The sequence below is a fragment of the Cetorhinus maximus genome, chromosome 1 (assembly GCF_964194155.1).
Source record: "Cetorhinus maximus chromosome 1, sCetMax3.hap1.1, whole genome shotgun sequence".
Lineage (NCBI taxonomy): Eukaryota > Metazoa > Chordata > Chondrichthyes > Lamniformes > Cetorhinidae > Cetorhinus > Cetorhinus maximus.
The window spans coordinates 154117240-154139911 of NC_135879.1; the positions used below are offsets into that span (position 1 = coordinate 154117240).

A 22672-nucleotide genomic window follows, 5' to 3' on the forward strand; every position below is an offset into this window, starting at 1 on the left:
TTGCCTTTATCAATCGAGGCATAGATTACAAAAGTAGGGAGGTCATGTTGGAGTTGTATAGAACCTTGGTGAGGCCACAGCTGGAGTACTGTGTGCAATTCTGGTCGCCACATTATAGGAAGGATGTGATTGCACTGGAGGGGGTGCAGAGGAGATTCACCAGAATGTTGCCTGGGATGAAACATTTAATTTATGAAGAGAGGTTGGTTGGACTTGGGTTGTTTTCGTTGGAGCGGAGAAGACTGAGAGGCGACCTGATCGGGGTGTACAAGATTGTGAGGGGCATGGACAGGGTGGATAGGGAGCAGCTGTTCCCCTTAGTTGAAGGATCAGTCACAAGGGGACATGGGTTCAAGGTGAGGGGCAGGAGGTTAGGGGGGATGTGAGGAAAAACTTTTTTACCCAGAGGGTGGTGACGGCCTGGATTGCACTGTCTGGGAGGGTGGTGGAGGCGGGTTGCCTCACATCCGTTATAAAGTACATGGTTGAGCACTTGGCACGTCATAACATTCAAGGCTATGGGCCAAGTGCTGGTAAATAGGATTAGGTAGGTAGGTCAGGTGTTTCTCACATGTCGGTGCAGACTCGATGGGCCGAAGGGCCTCTTCTGTGATTCTGTGATGTCTTCTCCGGTGTAAGTTTTCAATTTGGCATCCGTTTCTTCCAAATTTAATTCATATTCCCCATGATTCAGTTTTTTAAAGGTTTGCTCACTTATCACCATAGAGGAAACTCCTGTATCCACCTCCAATTTGATAGGCCTATTATTCACCCTCACGGTTACATAGATTGGTTCTGTTCTTCCTACCTTTAAATTATACAATGAATAAATATCTGAATCTGTTACTTCAGTCTCTTCTATGTTATGAATCTCATGGGGTTTTTTCTTTTGATTGAAAATCTGCCTGATTCTATCCTTCCAATGTCTCATAAGGTGTCCATTTCGATGGCAGTAAAAACATTTGACTTCTTTAAACTTCCATTCATTACAAGGTTGTCTGCTTCCACCTCTACTACCATTATTCCATATTTTTGCTGCAAAGTCATTTTTAAAAATTTGCCTGTAAGCTTTGGCTGCTTCTCACTTCTCATCAGTATATTTTCACGCCCTTTTTGGTTGGGGCACCCTGCTCAACGTGGAGGACGGCAACATTTTTCCTCCCTGTATGGCTTTCGAGTCCCTCACTTCCATAGCCAGCGCTATTTCCTAAACCTTCTGAAAATTCAAGTTTGTTTCAGAAGAGTAATTTCTTCCGAATTGAATCTTCATTTATACCTCACACCAAACGATATCTAAGTATTTAATTTATAGATATACCAAACTTGCAATATTCTGTTAACTGTTTTAGACTTGCCACAAAACAAGCAACTGTCTCCTCTGGGGCTGTATTTCTTGAGTTAAATTTGAACCGTTGCATTGTTACCGAGGGCTTGGGCTGGTAATGATTCTTCACAAGGTTCACTAAATCATCAAAATCTTTTGAATCCGGGGCACCGGGTGCCATGAAACTTCAGATCAATCCATAAGTCTTACTCCCACAAGTGGATAAGAGGATCATGCACTTCTTCTCCTCCCCACCAACGTCATTAGCTTGGAAAGAAAACATGAGTCATTCAACATAATGATACCAATCATCCACCATTGGGCTGAAAGGATCAACTCTTCCAAACTGCGACATGCTTCGAGGGGACTGCTTCGACAATTAGGACGGAAATTCTACTTACAATTACTGTGCGAGGTACGGCCCAATTTCGGTTCACTTGATTTCCTTCCTCGCTTTTCTTGCTTTTTTTAACTCGTCGCCAATTTGTTGGATCCTTGGACACTAGTTTTGTTGGACTAATGGATCCGGGTTGCATGCTTGTTTCAGGATGACCGAGTTTGTACCATAGACATAGCAGATCAGTAGACAGTACTTATATAGAACACATTCTATTTATTTACAAAGAAACTCTGCAGCTACACTTCTGTACTGACAACTGTCTCTACATTACAGACTCTTACTCTAGACTACTAACTATTACTGACTACAGACTATAGACTACTAAGGTAGCCCATGCTACTCTTGTCATTGGATATTAAGATTATGTGCTCTTCTATTATAACATTCTTCTTAAAGGTATATTACACATCAGATTACCATAGGCCCTTAAATGTTTTAAAAGTTTCAATCATTCTTTACTAACTTGGCTTGATTCAATCAGATTTAAAACCTGTCAGGGCGCTGTAACGGTTTTCCAGCACTCCTTCAGGCAGGTGCCATTAATGCACCCTCAAAGATTTATGCTGTACTTGGGGAGATTGAATAGATTGTAAAACATTTTAATAAATTAAGTAAAAATTTATTTAAACATTTCCCCTCATGTGACATGTTTGTGAAGTTGGGAAAGTTTATTTATTTATTTTTTGAAAGCTTCAGGAAACCTCATCCCGCCCCTGGATGAGGTTTCCTGAAAAACGTGAAGACCTTAAGGTTGGACGGGCGGCATTCTAAAGTATTTTAATTAATCCCTTAATGGTCTTAATAGGCCCTTAACATTTCAGTGGGCACGCAGCCAACTCTGGTTTGTGCCTGCCGAACGAAATATCGCGACGACATCAGGACACACGCTGATGTCATTGTGCATCATTTTACGTGTCGCCATATCTGGCCCGCCCCACATGCCGACCAGAAGATTCAGCCCATAAAGATTAATAAGGGGGCAAAGTTAAAGTACAAGAGAAAGGTAGCTGGAAATATAAAGATGGATAGTATGAGTTTCTACAGAAAAGAGTTAACAAAGTGAGAATTGGTCCTATAGAAAGTGAGTTTGGGGAATTAATAATGGAAAGTAATGAGAGGGCAGATGATTGAACAGGTATGTTGCATTGGTTTTCACTGTAATGGATACACGTAACTTCCCAGAAATAGCTGCAAATCAGGAAATGGAAGGGACGGAGGAACTCAGGAAAATTATAATCACCGGAGAAGTGGTATTGAGCAAATTGCTGGAGCTGCGGGCTGACAAATCTCTGGGTCCCGATGGACTTCATCCTAGGATCATGAAAGAACTGGCTAGTGAAGCAGTTGATGCATTGGTTTTAATTTTCAAAAATTCCCCAGATTCAGGGAAGGTTCCATTCGATTGGAAAATAGCAAATGTAACTCCATTATTCAAAAAGGGAGGGAGACAAAAAGGAGAAAACTACAGGCCAGTTAGCTTAAGATCTGTCATAGAAGAAGTATTTGAGGCTGTTACTAAAGATGTTATAGCAGGGTACTTAGAAAAAATTAAGGCAGTCAGGCAGAGACAAACATGGGCCAGAACTTTATGTCCCGCAGGCAGTTTTGCGCCCCACCCGAACAAGCGTAAGATCGCGCGAGATGACTTCAGGTGAGCGGCCCGACGTCATCGTGCACTCGCGCTATATTTCGCTCGGGTGTGCGCAAAGGTCAGAAGAGCACCCACCGACAATTAAGTGGGCAATTGAGCTCATTTATGGCCCAATTATAAGTGATTTTTAGTGGCTCATTCAACCTTATGGTTGGCGGATGGGCCAATCAGCCAGGCGGGCTTTACATTTTTGGTGAAACTTTATCCAAGGGTGGGATGAAATCTTCATTAGGATTTAAAATAAAAAGAAATATTGGAGAACTTTTTTATGAGATATGCTTTCAGGTGCTTGATTGTGCTGCATGGACATTTTTTGCAGCATTTTTGTGCTTTCTTTTATTATTTGGATGTCTGCTGCTCCCTGGGGCATCTGTCTGCCTTGAGGGAGCTCAGTGGAAGCACCTGCAGTGGCATTGGCGCCCGACCTCTTCCCAACCCCCAACGGTTGTGCTGAGCCTTTCTCAGGGCACATTTCACGCTGGCTGACTGTTAATCGGCCAGTCAGCGTGAAATCGTGGTCGGGGGCTGATCGAGGTTGGGGGACGGTTTCCGATCCACTCCCGGGCCAGCCAATCGCGCATGCCAGACAAGCACAAAATTCAGGCCAGGTTTTGTGATAGGGAAATCATGGCCTGAATGTTCAGCTCGGCGAGCGGGGGCAGGGCCCGCTCGCCAAGGTGTAAAACAACGTGTGGTGACGTCAAGCGTGCGTCCTGACATCACCACGCGTCATTTGGATTTTCAGTTCGGCCTATTAAGGCCATTTAAGTATCAATTAAACTAATAAACTGATCTGCCATCCAACCTTAAGGTTGGTGGGCAGGCGAAGAGCCCAGGCGGCCTTCGCATTTTTCATGGAACCTCATCCATGGGTGGGTTGAGGTTTCATGAAGGGTTTATAACTTAAATAACCATGTCACATGAGGGGACATGTCTTAAAATTTTTTCTTTGCTTTATTAAAATTTTTGTAACTTAAACTAATCTCCCTGAGGCAGCTCTGTGCCTCAGGGAGATTTCTGCACTCTTCAGCGCGCATGTGCGGAAGAGCGCAGGCCCCAACTCCGGGATCCCCCTCAGCCCACACAGGGAGTGCTCAGCACTTCCGGGCGCACGTCACGCTGGGCGGGCCTTAACTGGCCCGCCCACATAAAATGGCGGCACGGACCCGATCGGGGCACCGATCGGGTCCGTGCTCCCCACCCACCCGACCCGCACAGCCCCCCCAACGGGGGGAAAGTTCTCCCCCATGTTTAATCAATTTATTGGAGTTCTTTGAAAGAGTTACATGTGCTGTGGATAAAGGGTAACCTGTGGATGTACTGTACTTAGATTTCCAGAAGGCATTGATAAAGTGCCAGGTTATTGCAGAAAATAAAAGCTCATAGTGTAGGGGGTAACATATTGGCCTGGATTGAAGATTGGCTAGCTAACAGAAAACAGTCGGCATAAATGGGTCTTTTTCTGGTTGGCAGGATGTAACGAATGGTGTGCCACAGGGATCAGTGCTGGGGCCAACTTTTTACAATTTATGTAAATAACTTGGATGAAGGGACCGAAGGAATAGTTGCTAAATTTGCTGGCGACATAAAGGTAGACAGGAAAGTAAGTTGTGAAGAGGACATAAGGAGGCTACAAAGTGACATAGATAGGTTAAGAGAGTGGGCAAAGACCTAGCAAATGGAGTATAATGTGGGAAAATATGAAATTATCCATTTTGGCAGGAAAAATAAAAAAAAAAGCTTGTTATCTAAATGGTGGAAGATTGCAGAGCTCTGAGATTCAGAGGGATCTGGGTGTCCTAGTGCATGACTCACAAAAGGCTAATATACAGGCACATCAAGTAATTAGTACAGCTAATAGAATGTTATTGTTTATTGGGAGAGAAATTGAGTATAAAAGTAGGGAGGTTATGCTTCAGTTGTACAGGGCACTGGTGAGACCACATCTGGCGTACAGATGCGTACAGTATTGGTCTCCTTACTTAAAGAAAGATGTGTTAGAAGCAGTTCAGGGAAAGCTTACTAGGCTAATACCAGGAATGGGCAGGTTGTCTTATGAGGAAAGGTTGGACAGGTTAGGCTTGTATCCACTGGAGTTTAGAAGAGTATGAGGTGACTTGATCGAAACATTTAAGATCCTGAGGGGCCTTGACAGAGTGGATGTCGAGAGGATGTTTCCTCTTGTAGGAGTATCTAGAACTAGGGGTGATGGTTTAAAAATGAGGGATCGTTCATTTAAGATAGAGATGAGGAGAATTTTTTTCTCTGAGGGTGGTGAGTCTTTGGAACTGTCTTCCTCAAAAGGCTGTGGAAGCAGGATATTTGAATATCTTTAAGACAGAGCTAGATAGATTCTTGATTAGCAAAGGGGTGAAAGGTTACCCGGGTTAGGCAGGAGGTTACAATCAGATCAGCCATGATCTTATTGAATGGCAGAGCAGGCTTGAAGGGCTGAGTGGCCTGCTCCTGCTCCTAGTTCGTAGTTTTGTATTTTTTTGCCGAAACTCTACAATTCCCTGTGGAACATTTAAATTGGAGAAAATGATTGATCCACTTCAGGATAGATTACCTTACTCCGGCGAAGGTTTGGGACTTTTAGACAATACTCATGCGGTTTTAACTGGCACAGGCTGTACGGATGCCTTTCAACATGTAAACAGAGGAATTTCACAAAGAAGCATAAGAACCCCTCTTGACATAGGGAACAAATGCAGAAGATCCACCCACATTTCCAAACCGAAATTTAAGGGTATGATCCAACTTGGATCTGAACCTTGGTTAAGTGAGATCCAGCCCATATTTGGTCGTGGTCCATGCCTCCCCAGCATAAATGGAACATTCACCCTTTCCAGCACTGGGAATTTTGGGCCATAGTTTGATCCCAACTTTCTTTGGTTTAATTTTACTATATTGTCTGCATGGTTTAGCATTTTATTGGCTTTGATTGCTGCTATGCATTGCCTTTGTTGAAGATGTTGAATGTTGGTCTTCGATTTCGCCTGTGGATATTTCAATATTAATTCATGAAGTACGTGTGTTGCCTGTTTATCCTTGAGCTCCTTCCTATGAACATTCATGTCTTCCTGGCATTTTTTTTTATTCCACCCTACCCTGGACACAATCTTGCCAAAAGCTGGCAAACATTTCAAATCAGTTTTGAAACATTATAAAGGCTGAAATTATATTTTCCACAATATGCAGCTATTTAACTGTAAGTGGGACTCATTTTTAAATTTGAATTCTTAGCTTTAATACTTTACCTCATTAGGTTCACTGCCAGCAACAAAGCCAGAGTTGTACTGGGAGCATATGTTAACTGCAAATAATTAGAATCCACTAAATTGCACACAGTCAGCTCCGTGTGCTTTGAATTAGTTGTGTCCTTAAAACCACACATTTTGGGCACCAATGTTGGAGGTTGCATAATCAGAACCTAGAAGTCTAAGACCATCATGCTTCATACCTTGAGTATTCTTTGTAGTCTATTTAGTTCTGGTTGCCAAGTCACAAGGGAAACATCACATTACCTGGCAGTGGTGGAGAAAGAAACCACAAGGCTGTTTTTTTTAAATCATCAGAGGGCTGAGTCATGAGGGAATATTATAAAGTCTTGGATTCATTAGCCTTGAAGGGAAGCAAAGGAGACAGGGGGTCATTATAAGGTGTATGATACTAAATCAATTAGAAAAGGTTAAGCTGGAAGGTTTTTTTTTTACCAAGCGAGGACTGAAGGACAAGGAGACCCAGGTACAAGCTGTTAAAAGCCAAATTCAGTACTGATATCTGGGAGCACTTCTTCACAAAATAAGTAATACCTGCTAGGTAATTCAAAGAGATAATTAGATGCTGTTATAGGTAGACTGAAGCTCTATGGAAAGATGAATTTAATGGTCTTTTGTACTTATCTTCTAGAGCAGGAAAAAAAATTGAATCATTCAGTGTAGAGTATTACCATATAACTGCAGCAGTAATTTTGACTGTTACTACAGCTCTACATTGAGTTAAAAAAAAACTTCACTGAAACATCATGCAAGGCAGTTACTAGGGGTTGGATCTGATTAAGTGAAGAAAACTCTTTTGCTGAAATTATTTTTTCCAATCCAGATACAGTGTTTATTTTTCATGAAGTACCCAGTCACTAATGCCATCCATAATTAACAGCTGCAGGAGAATCCTTTTTGGAGAATTTATAAGCCAAGAATTAACCTGGCTTTCACTGAGTTTGTAGCCAGTATTGCCTCTCCAGACATGCCATTGCAAACAACTTCCACATATTGAGCCAGTGATTTGGATCAACACTGTAACGGCACCGACTGCAACAGCAGTGGATGTTGCTGCAATCAACTTCCATGCTATGGCTGTTTCAGGCTCCAGGAGGATGTTCTGTAACACTTCACTGTCAAAAGGATGACAAATCCACCACCTCCAAGAGGAAACAGGTAGATACAATTCCCAAGATCAGCAGAGATGCAAAGTTTTTGTGGTATGACCACATTCTGTATGTGCTTAAGAGTAGTTGACTGTGTATTTGTAGAAAATAGCAACCCTTAACACAACTAACCAGCAATATTTGCAAGGGTTACTATGTCATTATGCAGATTGCAACGTACAGCATTAAGTAATGTAAGTAACTGCATTACTGATGAGTTTGGGCTGCCTATTTTGGAATAAAGAGATCTTTTGAACAAAATGAAAGAACTATATCCTTGGATCCATGACTGTTTCTGAAGAAATGCGAGGGGGAATTTTAACACCCCCAGCTGATGTATTTGCAGGCAGGGAGTACATAAAATAAAACAGATGGCTAGTCCACTGCCTTCCCACGCACTCCCGAGCTGTCCCCCATATTAAGGCAGATAAGGCATCAGCCCTTAGGCCTATTGAGGCCCTTGACTGGCCAGTAACGGCCTCATTCAGCCTCCGCTGCAATGATACATGCAGCTAGGGAAGGCGAAACGAAGAAGGCCAGCCCACACATTTTGCATCTTGGCTAAAAGGCAGGTGGGGGGGGTACCTCCTTTGGGGGTTTCCCTGTGCCCATTTGGGGCATGCCCACCCAAGAGTGTAGTCCCTTCTTGTACCTCCAACCACACCCCCTCCCCACCCCCGCATCGAAAATCTGACCCCCAAGACCGCTCCCCCACCCCAGGGTCACCAATCCCTCTCCGACCAAAAACCCCAGACTTAACCTGTAAGTCTGGTCTCCATGGATCTTCTTCTGTGGACTCCCTTGTAGTCCCAGCAGCAGCCAACTACTGTGTTCTGGCACTAGTGGGACGATTCACCTGCCGGTCAATCAGATTGGCCAGCAGTTCTCGAAGGTGAGACTTCCTTCCCCTGAGGGTCAGAAGTCCCTTGTTAATGCCTTCCCCCAATGTATTATCATATCGGGCAGCCCTTTTTAAAGTTGGTGAGCTGCTGTCCGTCTTCTCTACTCCCGTAAGATTCACCTCATGGTTGCTGCCATTTCTATGCAATCCACTGACCCACCTCCAGTGACTCCAGTGAGCACAGGAACTGCAAAATGTACCAGCCAACACAAAACACTTGTCATCCTAAAACAAAGGTTCCATTCTGCTGTATGGTGCTGTTTGTAAATAATACATCAGGATACTTCAAGACAAAGATATTTTCAGAAATTAAGTAATGCCTTTGAAGCTCAGGGACCACATGGTTAAAACTCCATGTTTCCATTAACTTGGATATATCTCAAATTACTGATGGTAGGATTTTGGCGTGCATGACTAGGATTTAGCTGTTAATTAGGCAACACTGCTGAGGACAGCAATTTCTAAACCTTTTTGGTCACTAAATTGAAACAGGACAAATCAATGAATAATAGAAATAGCTGTGCTGGTGGACTAAGTTGCCTATAGTGTAGTGGACCAATTTGACAAGAAGTGTGCCATGTGTTTTAGATTGTGAATCCTGCTAATTATGAACTATGAAACCAGATAACATATGGAAGTGAGATTGAGATCAAGACATTAAGGAGATATATGAGGGAATTGAAAATGGGTTTTAATGTCGAGAATTTATGTCTAGATTTCAGCTCCCAGGAGTTGTGTGGGCAGGGGTTAAGGAAGATGGCAAATCCTCTGTCGCCTTGCAGTGTGAAGTCCACTTTAACTCCTAGGCTTCATTTGCAGTTGGAAGTTCAGTCTCCCATCCAAACCCAATGGGAAGTCCTACTGGACCAGCAGGTAGGAGTGAGATGTCAGGTGACAGGAGGCCACCTTTCAGGAACCTAAAGAATCAGCCCCCTGCAATCACGTGAGCACACTGTCGCCCATGCGAAGTTGGTGCAGTCAAGACCCAGAGCAGTTTGAGGGCGTCTTGCAAGGCTATCTGCAGTCTGCTCCACAGTAAATCAGCAGTCTTCCACCAGCCATACTGCAGCCACAGAGGAAGGGCAACCTGAATAATAAATCAAGACTTTCCACATCATTAGAAGAATGCATGAAAGGGATCAGATAAAATCACCTAGCAAATTATATTGAGTATGGGGAATTGACTCCTATTCAGGGGAACAAAATGGTTTGTTGTATAATTGGATGCTTTATTGGATAAAGATGCTAACAGAAAGATTTTTGCAGGTGTTTTTTATTGTGGAAGGTTGGCCATGCAGATGCTGTAATGTGGTTTCTCAGATGGATGTAATGGTGAATTCAAGGTGGAGTCTATGCAGGCACTCTCAGATAGCCCTATGGAGTGAGGGATTTCAGGATGTATCCTCCTGCAACGGCCTCTGAGATCCTGGTGACGATGCCTGTGCCCTCTTGATGGCAGTGTTATGGAGGATGCAGTACACCAGCTTCAAACTTGCGACACCTGCTTTGGCATGTATGGGACGGCTTCCCTCTCCCCAACCAAGTAGCCTAGGCATGGAATCATTGCTTCAACATGCTAATGGTCTGCTTCATGATCCTCCTGGTGGCTCCATGGCTCTTGTTCTACACAATCTGCAGTGGAGGGCAGAGGTTTGGTGGTGATGGTGGTGGTCAGGGGGCGGGAGGAGGGGGAGGAATGTCATCAGCCATGGCCTTTGTTCCCAAGCAGCCAACTTTGGCTGATCTTGGAGGCACGAAGACAGCGGGAATGGAAAACAGCTTCAGGGTGAAGGTATTGTGTTGCTGCTAGAATAGTGGGCATTCAATGCTATTATAGTTTGTACATGATTGCGCATAAACTGTGTTATTAACTGACTGGTAGCTCTTGCGGTTCCTATACCTCTCCCATTGATATGGTGGGCCTGCAGAGCCAAATGCATGCAGTTGATGGCTTCCTGCACTACCAGGATTTTCAATTTCCTGAGAGAGTCGCGTGCTCTCTCAGCATGATTCACAATGCTGAACAAAAGCAATAAAATCACCTCTTCTGGCATGCATCATCTCCTAGGTGTATTAACAAATGGTATACTAGGTGATGTTGCATATGTCACCCAGTTCCACCTGGAAAAATCAAGAGGCACAGAAGTTGTTAAAAATTTTTCAAGGGATATGGGCTTCACTGACTAGGCCAGCGTTTATTGTCCATCCCTAATTGCCCTTGAGAAGGTGGTGGTGAGCTGCCTTCTTGAACCGCTGCAGTCCATGTGGTGTAGGTACATCCACAGTGCTGCTAGGAAGGGAGTTCCAGAAATTTGACCCAGCAACAGTGAAGGAATGGTGATATATTTCCAAGTTAGGATGGTGAGTGGCTTGGAGAGGAACTTGCAGGTGGTGGTGTTCCCATGTATCTGCTGCGCTGTCCTTTTAGATGGTAGTGGTCGTGGGTTTGGAAGTTCAGTGCCACTGTCAGCTTTCAGGCTTTTGGTAGCGCCACCTTCTCCCTGATGCAAGACTCCAGGTTGTGTTGAAGGAAATGGCAGAGTTTTATGACCATTGTGGTAACCTGAGGTGCAAAACACCTTTAAGAGAATGCGAGCAGATTGAGCACGTGACTGTATGACTCAATGACTGTGTAGCGCAGGCTACAATGTCAATCAGTAGTTTAGAATAGGGTCTGGCTGGAGGAGCACGTATGTGTTAGTGCTCTATTACTTGTGTAAATAACCAGCATGTGCTTCATCTTATATTAGTCTCTGCGTCTGCAGTATATTGTTTGCCAACTCACCAACCAGTAGATAGGCGTGCAGCTGTGTTCGCGAGCAAAGCGACCCGACAGAAGGAACATAACAACTGGCAACGAGGCAAAACACGACCAGTTGAGACACCAAGGAAAGCCGCGAAAATTCCACTGAAGTGAATCAGCCGTGCCTTGCAGGCCGATTGTAAATACAGCCGTCCTCACCATAGTCGTCAAAGTTATCCCTCTCCAATATGCCACAGTTTGGTCGTATCAACTTGTTTGATCAGACCACCAATGACTGGTCACATTATATTGAATGCCTCACATTCTCCTTTTTTGGCCAACGACATATCGGGGGAGGAGACGAGGCGGGCAATCCTCTTATTGACATGTGGCAGTAAAACATACGGCCTAATTCATGGTCTAACGGCCCAGATAAGTTGGTAAATCTTGTGAAAGGCCACCTTCAGCCAAAATCCTCGGTAACAACGCAGCATTTTAAATTTAATTTGAGGTGTCATGCCCCTGGAGAGACAGTCGCTTGCTATGTAGCAGCCTTAAAACAACCGACAGAGCACTGTGAGTTCAGGACCTCGATTAATGACATGTTAAGAGACCGATTAGTATGTGAGATTATCGAAGACGCCATTCAAAAAAGGTTGTTGCCAGGAACGAATTTAGACTTCAGCAAGGCGCTAGAGTTGACGCACGCAATGGAAAGCGCAGCCAGGGATTCAGAAGCAATCAAGGGAGCACAAAATAGCGCCGTCCTTTGCGTCGGGAGGGAAGCACCGGTTGGAAATGGCGCGGAAGCACAAGGCTCTGCGGAAAGGCGGGAAACAGCCACCACTAACAAACCAGCAAAAAGCAATGGCTTAACAGAGAAAACTCACAATAATAATGGCAGAAATGTAACCAGACAGCTTGCAAGCAAACGACAATTTAAGAGAATTGAGTGTTTCTACTGCCATTGTAATGGGCACATTATGTGATATTGTAAAGACAGATTGAGACAAAATTTTAAACAAAATGGTAGAAATCATGAAATCCACATAATAGAGGAAACAGAGTCAGATATTTACTCACCACACAACTTAAAAATGGGTAAAACAGAGTCAAACAACGTGACAGTGGAAGTCAAAGGAAAACCCATCTGAATGGAGGTGGATACAGGGGCATCCACAACAGTTATAGGGGAACATACATTCAAATATCTGAATGGAGGAGGCCACTCACTAAATTTGGAAAATTCAGATGCTAAATTAAAGACGTATACTGGTGAAGACATACAAGTAGGAGGCATATGCAATATTCCAGTACAGTATGCAAGCTTGTCTGTTAATTTACCCCTGATAGTGGTAGCAGGGGAGGGTCCAAGTCTACTTGGTTGAAACTGGCTTAAGGAAATAAAGTTGGAGTGGACCGAGATTTTTCAACTCAGAATGAAAGATTTGCAAGAATTATTACACAAATATGCCCTTGTGTTCAGGGAAGAGCTCGGGAAGATTCAGGGGATGCAAACTAAAATCCACGTGGATCCAGGAGCAACCCCCAGATATTTGAAGGCGAGGCCAGCCTTCTATGCATTACGAGAGAACATTGATGTTGAATTAGACAGGCTGGAAAGGTTGGGAGTCTTACAACATGTATAGTTTTCTGAATGGACAGCACCCATAGTCCCAGTACTAAAGCCTGACCAGAGTGTGTGATTATGCGGGGACTACAAGTTGATCGTTAACAAAGTGTCCAGACTTGACAGGCACCCTGTACCGAAAATGGATGAACTGTACTTCAAGCTGGCAGGGGAAACTGCATATACAAAACTTGACATGAACCACGCTTACCAGCAAGTCGAGCTAGGAAAGGCCTCGGGATTTTGTGACTATCAACACACATAGTGGGTTTTATCAATATACCAGGTTCCCCTTGGGAGTCTCATCGGTTTGTGCCATTTTCCAGCGGACTATGGAAAATTTACTTCAAGGTCTACCCCATGTAGTGGTTTATCTCGATGATGTCCTAATAACAGGACCAACTGATGAACACATGGCTAACCTGGAAGAGATATTAAAGTGTTTCGCACAAGCCGGAGTATGTTTGAAAAGAGAAAAATGTATCTTCCAAACAAAAGAAGTGGTTTACCTGGGTCATAAGGTCGACTCGCAGGGCCTTCACCCAGCAGAAGACAAGGTGAGAGCTATTCGTGAGGCGCCAGCACCAAAAAATACCATAGAACTCAAGTCCTTCTTGGGAATGGTTAACTACTATGGCCATTTTCTCCAAAATTTGTCAACAGTACTGGCTCCATTATAAGGGTTACTCAAGAAAAACCACAGGTGGACTTGGCAAGCTCCACAACAACAGGTTTTTACAACAGTAAAGCAGTTGCTACATTCATCGGCCCTGTTGGTACATTTCAACCCAAAGGAAGAATTAATTTTAACCTGCGATGCATCCCCTTACGGAGTAGGGGCAGTACTCTCCCACCAGATGGCAGATGGCCCCGAACGGCCCATTGGTTACGTCTCAAGAACACTGTGTGGCAGAATGAAGATTCTCACAAATAGAGAAAGAAGGCTTATCCATTGTATTTGGCATTAAAAAGTTCCACCAATACATCCATGGTCGCCACTTCACCATTGTATCCAATCACAAGCCACTACTAGGCTTGTTTGGGGAAGATAAGGCAATACCACCAATTGCCTTGGCACGCATCCACAGGTGGGCACTGATTCTCGCTGCTTACGAATATACTTTTATCCACCTGCCGGGAAGCCAGATTGCAAATGCCGACGCACTGAGCTGATTACCTCTAAAAGACAACAATGTGAACGTCCCCATCCCTCAACAACTTGTCTTGTTATTAAACTTTCTGGATTCATCACCAGTATATGCCAGATAAATAAGAGAGTAGACAGACCATGATCCAGTTTTATCTCATGTCAGGGAACAAGTTTTGCAGGGATAGTCTAACAAGCCAAAGTCAGACGAAATGAAGCCCTATTTTAATAGGACATACGAGCTCACCTGCCAGGATGGCATCTTGCTGTGGGGGGCAAGAGTCAGGAGCGTTGGGGTGCTGCTAGTTCTGCGCAATGTCCTCTGTCAACTTGGAACAGGACTCCTCCATGCACCTGGATAATGACAGGAGGCTGGTTGGGAGGCCTGTCAAGGCACCAAGCATCTCAGTGTGCATGTTTATCAGCGTTCTCCTGCATGTCGCCTGATTGAAATCCTCATCTGAGTCCCCTACAACAGAACTCCCCTATGACCTCGATCTCGGGAGAGCTGACAAAGAAGCTATCATTACCCCCTGGCTTGGCTATAGCCCATTCATGCCTGTGTCTCACAACATGCAAATCCCAACTCTGTAGTAGCTTCTGAAGTTCATACCATGCCAGTATCTGAGCATGTGACAGATCATTGGAGGTTGGTGCAACTCTCTCTCTTATGCCCAAGGCTGCTGTGGCTGGCCAGGTGGCAGTTCTTAAGTATCTGAAAGGATAAAATAAATAGGAGAGGTGGGGAGAGTTAGGTGAGTCCTGAATGCTCAGGACTGCTGATGGGTGAGCTATGGCAGTGTGGTGCACTGAGCAATATGAGAGCTTGGTTGTGCGGTGGGAATGAGGTGTCATTTGAGGATGGATTCCCTCACATAGGCAAGGTCAGTAAACTTCTTCCGGCACTGTTGCCACATTCCAGGCAATGGCCTCCCTGGCCTTCCGGTCCCATTCCCTTTGAAGGGCATGCCCTTAATGTCTCCTGGCCCCCATTCCGCCATGGAAACTTAGTGTCTCTCCGCCTGTCCGTGACTAAGGCCTCAGGGCCTGCATCTATGAACTGTGGAGCCCTCTCTCTGCCCCAATCCCCTATTTCTATTCTTTCCAATTGTGTCAGTGACAATTAGCAACAACCTCGTTTCATTCAGTGCAGCTTCCAGTAAGAAAGGCAGACTGCCTTTCAGAGCTGGAAACTAGCCAGTACATGTGCTAGCTTCCTATGCTGTTAGGCACTTTGTTATATGTATAGTTAACCAACAGCATGGGTTATGCAGGCTGTAGGCTAAAATGATGGAAATGAGGAGGAAACAAGAAGTGGGTGTGCTGCCTGCTTTAACAAGAATGGGTGCAAGTGGATCACAAATCGTAACCGCCCTCCCCCCACCCTGAAAATAGCCTTAAATAATATTTTAAGCCAAATGTTCCACATTTTGCCATCAAATTTGTCAGCTTTTACTGGGGAAATGGTGGCGGAGTGGTAATGTCACAGAACTAGGAATCCAGAGGCCCAGCTCTTGAGACATGGGTGCAAATCACAGCAGCTGGTGCAATTTTAAAAATTTAATTCACCTGGAATTGAAAAAGCTAGTCTCAGTATTCATTCATGGGATGTGTGCATCGCTAACTACGCCAGCATTTATTGCCCATTCCTAATTGCCCTTGAGAAGATGGTGGTGAGCTGCCTTGAACCGCTGCAGTCCATGTCAGGAGGTGAGTTACTCTCTGCAGAATTCCAAGCCTCTAACCTGCTCTTGTAGCCACTATATTTATATGGCTGGTTCAGTTCAGTTTCTGGTCAATGGTAACCCCCAAGATGTTGAAAGTGGGGGGATTCAGTGATGGTGATGCCTTTGTTCGAGCTGGTCATTGCCTGGCACTTGTGTGGTGAAAGTGTTACTTGCCACATATCAGCCCAAGCCTGGATATTGTCCAGGTCTTGCTGCATTTGGGCATGGACTGCTTCAGTATCTGAGGAGTCGCGAATGGTGCTGAACATTGAGCAATCATCAGCGAACATCCCCACTTCTGATCTTATGATGAAAGGAAGGTCATTGATGAAGCAGCTGAAGATGGTTGGGCCTGAGGATCTCCTGCAGTGATGTCTTGGAACTGAGATGATTGACCTCCAACAACCACAACCATCTTCCTTTGAGCTAGGTATGACTCAACCAGTGGAGAGTTTTCCTCCTGATTCCCATTGACTCCAGTTTTGCTAGGACTCCTTGATGCTACACTCGGTCACATGCAGCCTTGATGTCAAGGGCAGTCACTTTCACCGCACCTCGGGAGTTCAGCTCTTTTGTGCATGTTTGAACCAAGGCTGTAATGAGGTCAGGTGATCCTGGCGGAACCCAAACTGAGCATCAGTGAGCTTACATTGCTACGCTCAGACATTGGAGGGAAACGGCTGTTCTCTGTTAACTATCAGGTAAAATGCTGATGGCAGCTTTTTCTCTAGTCACAGGGCAGAATTTTGCCCTTGGCGGGTAGGCGGGGGCGATCAGAAAGCCGACTGCCGCCCGGGATCGGGGCGGAGCTGCCTCAGGGAGATGAAGCATTTTTAAAAAAGAAAATAAAAATGTAATGAAACATGTCCCCTCACGTTACTCTGTCATATGAGCAGGGACATGTTATTAATTCAATTGTAAAACTTTAATTTTATTTTTATTTACTTTTGGAAACATCATCCCGCCTGTGGATGAGGTTTTCAAAAAAACGCAAAGGCTGCTTGGCCTTTTTGCCTGCTTGCCAACCGTTAGGTTGGGTGGGCAGTGAAAAATTTAGGTTAATTGATTATTTAAAGGCCTTAACAGGCTTGTTAATTGTCGGCGGGCGTGCGCCGGAGACTGAACTATCGTATGACCACGCATGGCACGCTCGGCCGACGTCAACGCACGTCATTTCACGCTCGAGTGGGTCGGGCATGTGCCCACCCGGCGAGTGAAAATTTGCCCACGATGGGGAGAAGTGAACCTGTTGAAAGCTGGGAGTGACTTTGAACTGTTTCCTGAAAAATGGCAATTCTGTGGAGAGCATGGTGTAAAGTAAATGCAGTGTGGGGTTATCAGTCATGTAAAAATGCTGATAAGGAATGTCATTTCTGTAGTTTACAGTATTAGTTGCCTAATGTAATGTTTAATGAGTAATGTTTAGTCAATGTTGCTTTTAGTTTGTTACAGTAAACGTCTTTAAACTTGAAATCTTGTCATGCAATTGCTTTAAGTCAGTCACTGGGAATTCATTTTTTTTAAGTTATCGGTCTCTGCAGGCATCATAATACTCTAGACCCATTATTTGATTTTTCTTATTGGTCTCCTTTTACTTCACACCATCACTCCTTTGTTCATTTAGTCTCTCCTGCCTCCCACCCTATCACAGATCATTCCTTTTGTTCTGTCCTCCCCTCTTGCTTTCGCTGCCTTGCTTATAAACTGTTACACCTCTGAGAAAATTTAAAGCCCAGGTAGATGCGTGCATCAGTTGCACTGGAATAAATTGTCTAGCACAACATGTATGTCTGGTGCACATCACTAAAGCCCATGTACCCTGCTGTGTCTAACAACAACAATTTATATTTATATAGTACCTTTTAACGTATAAAATGTCCGAAGGCACTTCATAGGAGCATTATAAACTAAATGTGACAATGTGCCCAATGCAACTCTGCCACTTATAAATGTCACAAGGAGTGAACTGAGGGTAGATACTGGCATCTAAGATGGTGAGGAAACAAGGTAGAATTGTCCACTCTGCATTTTTGGCAGAAGTATTTGTAAACAATTCAGCCTTATTTATTACACTCCCTTTCTGACCCCTGTCATACTTAGGGATGGGGATTTTCATGGAATCTCACCCCTACTGTTGTGTATTTAGCACATCAAAATTTGTCACACAGTGGGAAGAGAATGGTCACAGGTGTTGTGGGACAAGTGCCACTCGGGGTTTGGAGCTACAATACAGTCAGCTACAGTAACTTCATCACTATACACATATAGAGAAACAACAGCACATGTGTAGGCCAAGGGTTGTGATGGAACAGTAGAGCGAGAATTGCAGCTTTCATGAATATAACTCACTTTTATAACTCATGTTAATTGTATTAACACTTTATTCCTCACATCACAGGCAAATGAGGAATCAGAGGAACAGTAGGGCCTGAGTTTTCGCTCCTGGGTTGAGAACACAGTTGGGACAATTCCCAGCTCCGCAAACCCGACCTGGGAGTAAGTCCCCCAGACGGTCGGATTTTTGGTCTGGTGTGGAGTGGGGGGAGGGGTGGGGTGGTGCGGTTGCGGGTGAAAATTGGAATTGTGGCAAGCAACCCCAGGATGAGTGCAGAGGCTGCCAGCTGTGGTAGCAGGCTGGGTGGGAGGCCTGCCTCGGTGCACCAGTAATGTGTGGAAATTTTTTAAAAAACCTATAAAACATAAAACAGTGCTCCAGTCCTCACCCCTCAACACCCACACACTCCCCATGCCCCAGCCATGCAAACCTGTGACACCTGATGCCCCCCATTCACCCCATGGTGCTTCATACCTTCCATACCAACTTATGCACCCTGCTTATCCTCCATGGCTCTTTCTAACCTCATGCTAACCCATGCCCTCCAACCATCTTTTGCCCTTACACCTATCATGCCACCTCACCCAGTATCCATTATGGGCAGACCTCAGTTATTAAGTGTCTATTAAAAATTCGCAACCTTAAAAAAAAAACCCTCATAAAAACCCATTTACTACATTTAACTTCCTTTAATCTTTTATAAAAACGAGCATTGGAATTCATCATCCCACTTTAAAGAGTATATAACCAGTTGGAGCTATCAATAAAACTGAACTGAAGGGCACCTCACTGTGATAATGGAACGTTGTGAAATCAGTCATGCAGCACCAATCCAGTGATGATAACACAGGCTCATGTTAACAGAGTGAAATAGCTGGCATTGATTTTTTAAAATCATGACAGTGTTTAATTCAAATTTTTAAGGGAAGGAACTCATTGGCAAGTTCCTTTTGTCAATGAACTTGACAGTTCCAATGAGTTTGACAGTGCCAATGATTTCTTGCACTTCTTACACATATTCATGTCTAATTTTAACAGTCCCAAAGGGCACCTTACCTCTCTCAAAGGGCAGTTTACTTCTCTCTAAAGGGTATCATAACTCTCCGAAAGGGTACCCTACCGAGCCAGACAACTCTGCAAAGTTTAGACCCGACAGGTCCAATCTGTACACATTGTGTTTCTCCTTCCTGGCTGGCAAAAGTCCAACAGGACTGAAGGCAACTGCTGCTAATGTGGGCAGCTGCCTCCACGAATCACAGTTGTGCAACTTAGAACCTGCCTCCATTCCTCCCCATCCCTGAATATGGTAGATGCCGCGTTCGGGGACAGGACTTCTAGATCCTGACCTCCACAGTCATTTTCATAGCAATAGTGAGGTTCTCTGTCTTTACAGGAATTCAGGCCTAGGAAGTTTTTGGATTGGTCATTGCCGCTTTGAAAGATGCAAGAGAGAAAACTGCCTATAAACACTATGAGTTCAGGGAATGATGTGTTACACTCAGAGACCTGAGGAGCTGGGAAGATTATTTAAAAGAAAAGGGGAAGAATAATAGAGAAAAGAAAATAAGTTAAATATCTGCAGATTCTGGAAACCTGAAGGAAAGGTGATACCTGAAATGTTACTTTATCATTCTCTTTCATGTGCTCATTGACTAGGTAGATAATACAATGTTAGTGGCAGGGGGAGGGGGCGATAATTTCGTGCAACATACTGGCACAGACACCTGGCCCGATGAAATGCATATCAGAAAATCATGGGCTGCACACCCACAACTTCAGATGTGTATGACTGACAGGCGAGGTGACCCAAAATTTACCCTTTAGATGCTTGCACTTAAATGTAACACATTATTTTAAATGACCACTCTAATTTCTTTCATTTTTCTTTCAGCTGTTATCACTTGTGGATTGAGTGTGCTGATTACTTATGCCAATGAAGCCATTCTTTCTGCGGTGCCCTGGAGCATAGGGATTCTTGCTCTATTACTGATTATGTTTGGTGTCTCTGTTTTCATCATCCACAAACAACCCCAAAGTCAGATCAAAGTGGCTTTCATGGTAATTCATCTGCACTCTATTCTAGAGTTTGTTACTGAATGTAATCAGGGGTTAACTGATTTTGTGGGATGTCCTGAAAGGTTAACTGGACAATATATAGTTATATTGGGTACAGTAGCATAGAGATTATATTAATGGACCAGCAAGCCAAAGTGTGTTCAAATCTCACAATGGCAGTGTGAATTTGAATTCTGTTTCTAAAAACCTGGAAATAAAAAAGGTGGTATCAGTAAAAATGACTTTCAGATTTTTGTAAAAACCCAAATGCTAATGTTCTTTAGTCTAATGTCCTGTTCTGTATGTGAGTCCAGTTCCACACCAATATGATTGACTCTTAACTGCCCTCTGAAGTGGCATCACAAGCCACTCAGTAATATCAAACCTCTCCCAAGAATAAGAAAAAAATACCTTTTGGGCCACAGCATACTTATCATGCCAACTAAGGATGAGCGATAAGTGCTGATCTTGCCAGTAAAGTCCACATCCTTTGAATGAATTTAAGAAAACAGAAAAAGAACAATGGGTGCTGCATATGTTACTGCAGTTATGAGTTTAGTGTTAGTTACAATTTAGTATCACGCTGACAAAAAGTTAATTTTGTCAATGATCATTTTCCTGACCAATTACATTTTAGTATTTTCCTTCTAGTTTTACAAATTGATAGAATCACCACGTGGTCAGCACAATAGGCGACAAATAAATTTTAGTGTGGTGCATTTTGTTAAGAAGATTTTTTGAAAATTAGAGTCTAGTCAAGGAAGAAGAGCAAAGGAATCCAAGATACAGCCAGACAAATCATTAAATTAGTAATGCAGGTATATAAGGCCATAAAAAAGCAAGGAAAGCACTGACGATCATTTCGAGAGGAATAGAATTGTGGGTCTGAAGTCACATCTAGGCCAAATCAGGTAAGGATCGCAGATTTCCTTCACTAAAGGATATTATTGAACCAGATGGTATTTACAACAATTAGTTGAGACTAGCTTTATATTCCAGATTTATTAGCTGAGTTTAAATTTCATTGGCTGCTGTGGTGGTTTTTGAACCCGTATCCCCAGAGAATTAGCCTGGGCCTCTAGATTACTAGGCTAGCTACAGTCCAACTGCACCACATCTCACCCAAGTTGTAGGAGTTCAAGACTGCTGCATGCCATTAATATAAAGTTAAGATTAAACCTGTTAATATATTTTAGGTGCCACTTTTACCATTCCTGCCTATTATCAGCGTCTTTGTTAATATCTACCTGATGATGCAGTTGAGCGGGGGAACTTGGATTCGTTTTTCTGTTTGGATGGCTGTTGGTAAGCACCAGTGATATAATTTGCTTAACTATTTAAAGTATTTGAAATTCCTAGTCCCATGTCAGGTTTCACACCCCTGAAATTCCTGGTGAGTCATTGTGCCACTGGATGTGCCAGCTGAAAACAGCTCAGGATCAATTGCAATGTTCGCCACAATGCACGTGTCAAAGGTCACTCATGAACAATGGACGCTTGGGTGAGGTACTGAACAATGACCAGTATCTAATTGGATACACGGTCAGGGTGCCAACCTCATTTTCTTTAGCTTGTAATGCTATTAATTTCCATTTCTCTTGGCTCTCTTGCTCTCATGAATGACTGATGCAAAGATACAGATTTAATGCCCTGCGGCACCTACCTTATGCAAATGGTCCAAGTAATGGGGCCCCAAATTTTCTTTGTGCCTAGACGCCTGCTAAATTAAATAAAGCCTAGAAATGGCCATCTGGCCACTGGGGAAATGGCCACTGGTGAAAGTTGGGATGGTCTACACCTGAACCAGGCTGGGACCAGTGTTCTAGCAAGCCGCATAACCAGGGAAGTAGAGAGGGTTTTAAACTAAATTGTGGGGGCAAGGGATCAAATTTGGAAAGATGTTGTAAATCAAAGAATAGAGACAAGGCAAGAGAGAAATGTATTAATATGGGAAATGATAAACAGACCATGACAGGAAGGGACGGAAAGTACAAATCTAAGAGTAAATCAGATAAGGCTAGAGGTTACAAAAATAATATAGTAATAATAAATAAAGTCAGCATGGTTTTGTTAAGGGGAGGTCATGTCTGACCAATTTGATTTAATTTTTCGAAGAGGTAACCAGGTGTGTAGATGAGGGCAAGGCATTTGATGTAGTTTACTTGGACTTCAGCAAGGCTTTTGATAATGTCCCACATGGGAGACTGCATACAAAGGTAAGAGCCCATAGGATCCAAGGCGATTTGGCAAATTGGATCCACAATTGGCTGAGTGGCAGGAAGCAGAGGGTGATGGTTGAGGGGTGTTTTTATGACTGGATGGCATATGGG

At 43.7% G+C, this 22672-nt stretch overlaps 1 protein-coding gene across 2 annotated transcripts in view; it reads left to right on the forward strand.

Moving 5' to 3' along the window:
• LOC144684569 (cationic amino acid transporter 2-like) overlaps window positions 1-22672 on the forward strand; it is a 207315-nt gene that overhangs the window by 166424 nt on the left and 18219 nt on the right. For both annotated transcript variants that reach the window (XM_078548524.1, XM_078548533.1), the window contains exons 10-11: window positions 20179-20345; window positions 21539-21647. In XM_078548524.1, the coding sequence (XP_078404650.1) occupies window positions 20179-20345; window positions 21539-21647 (276 nt within the window). The remainder of the gene's footprint in view (window positions 1-20178; window positions 20346-21538; window positions 21648-22672) is intronic.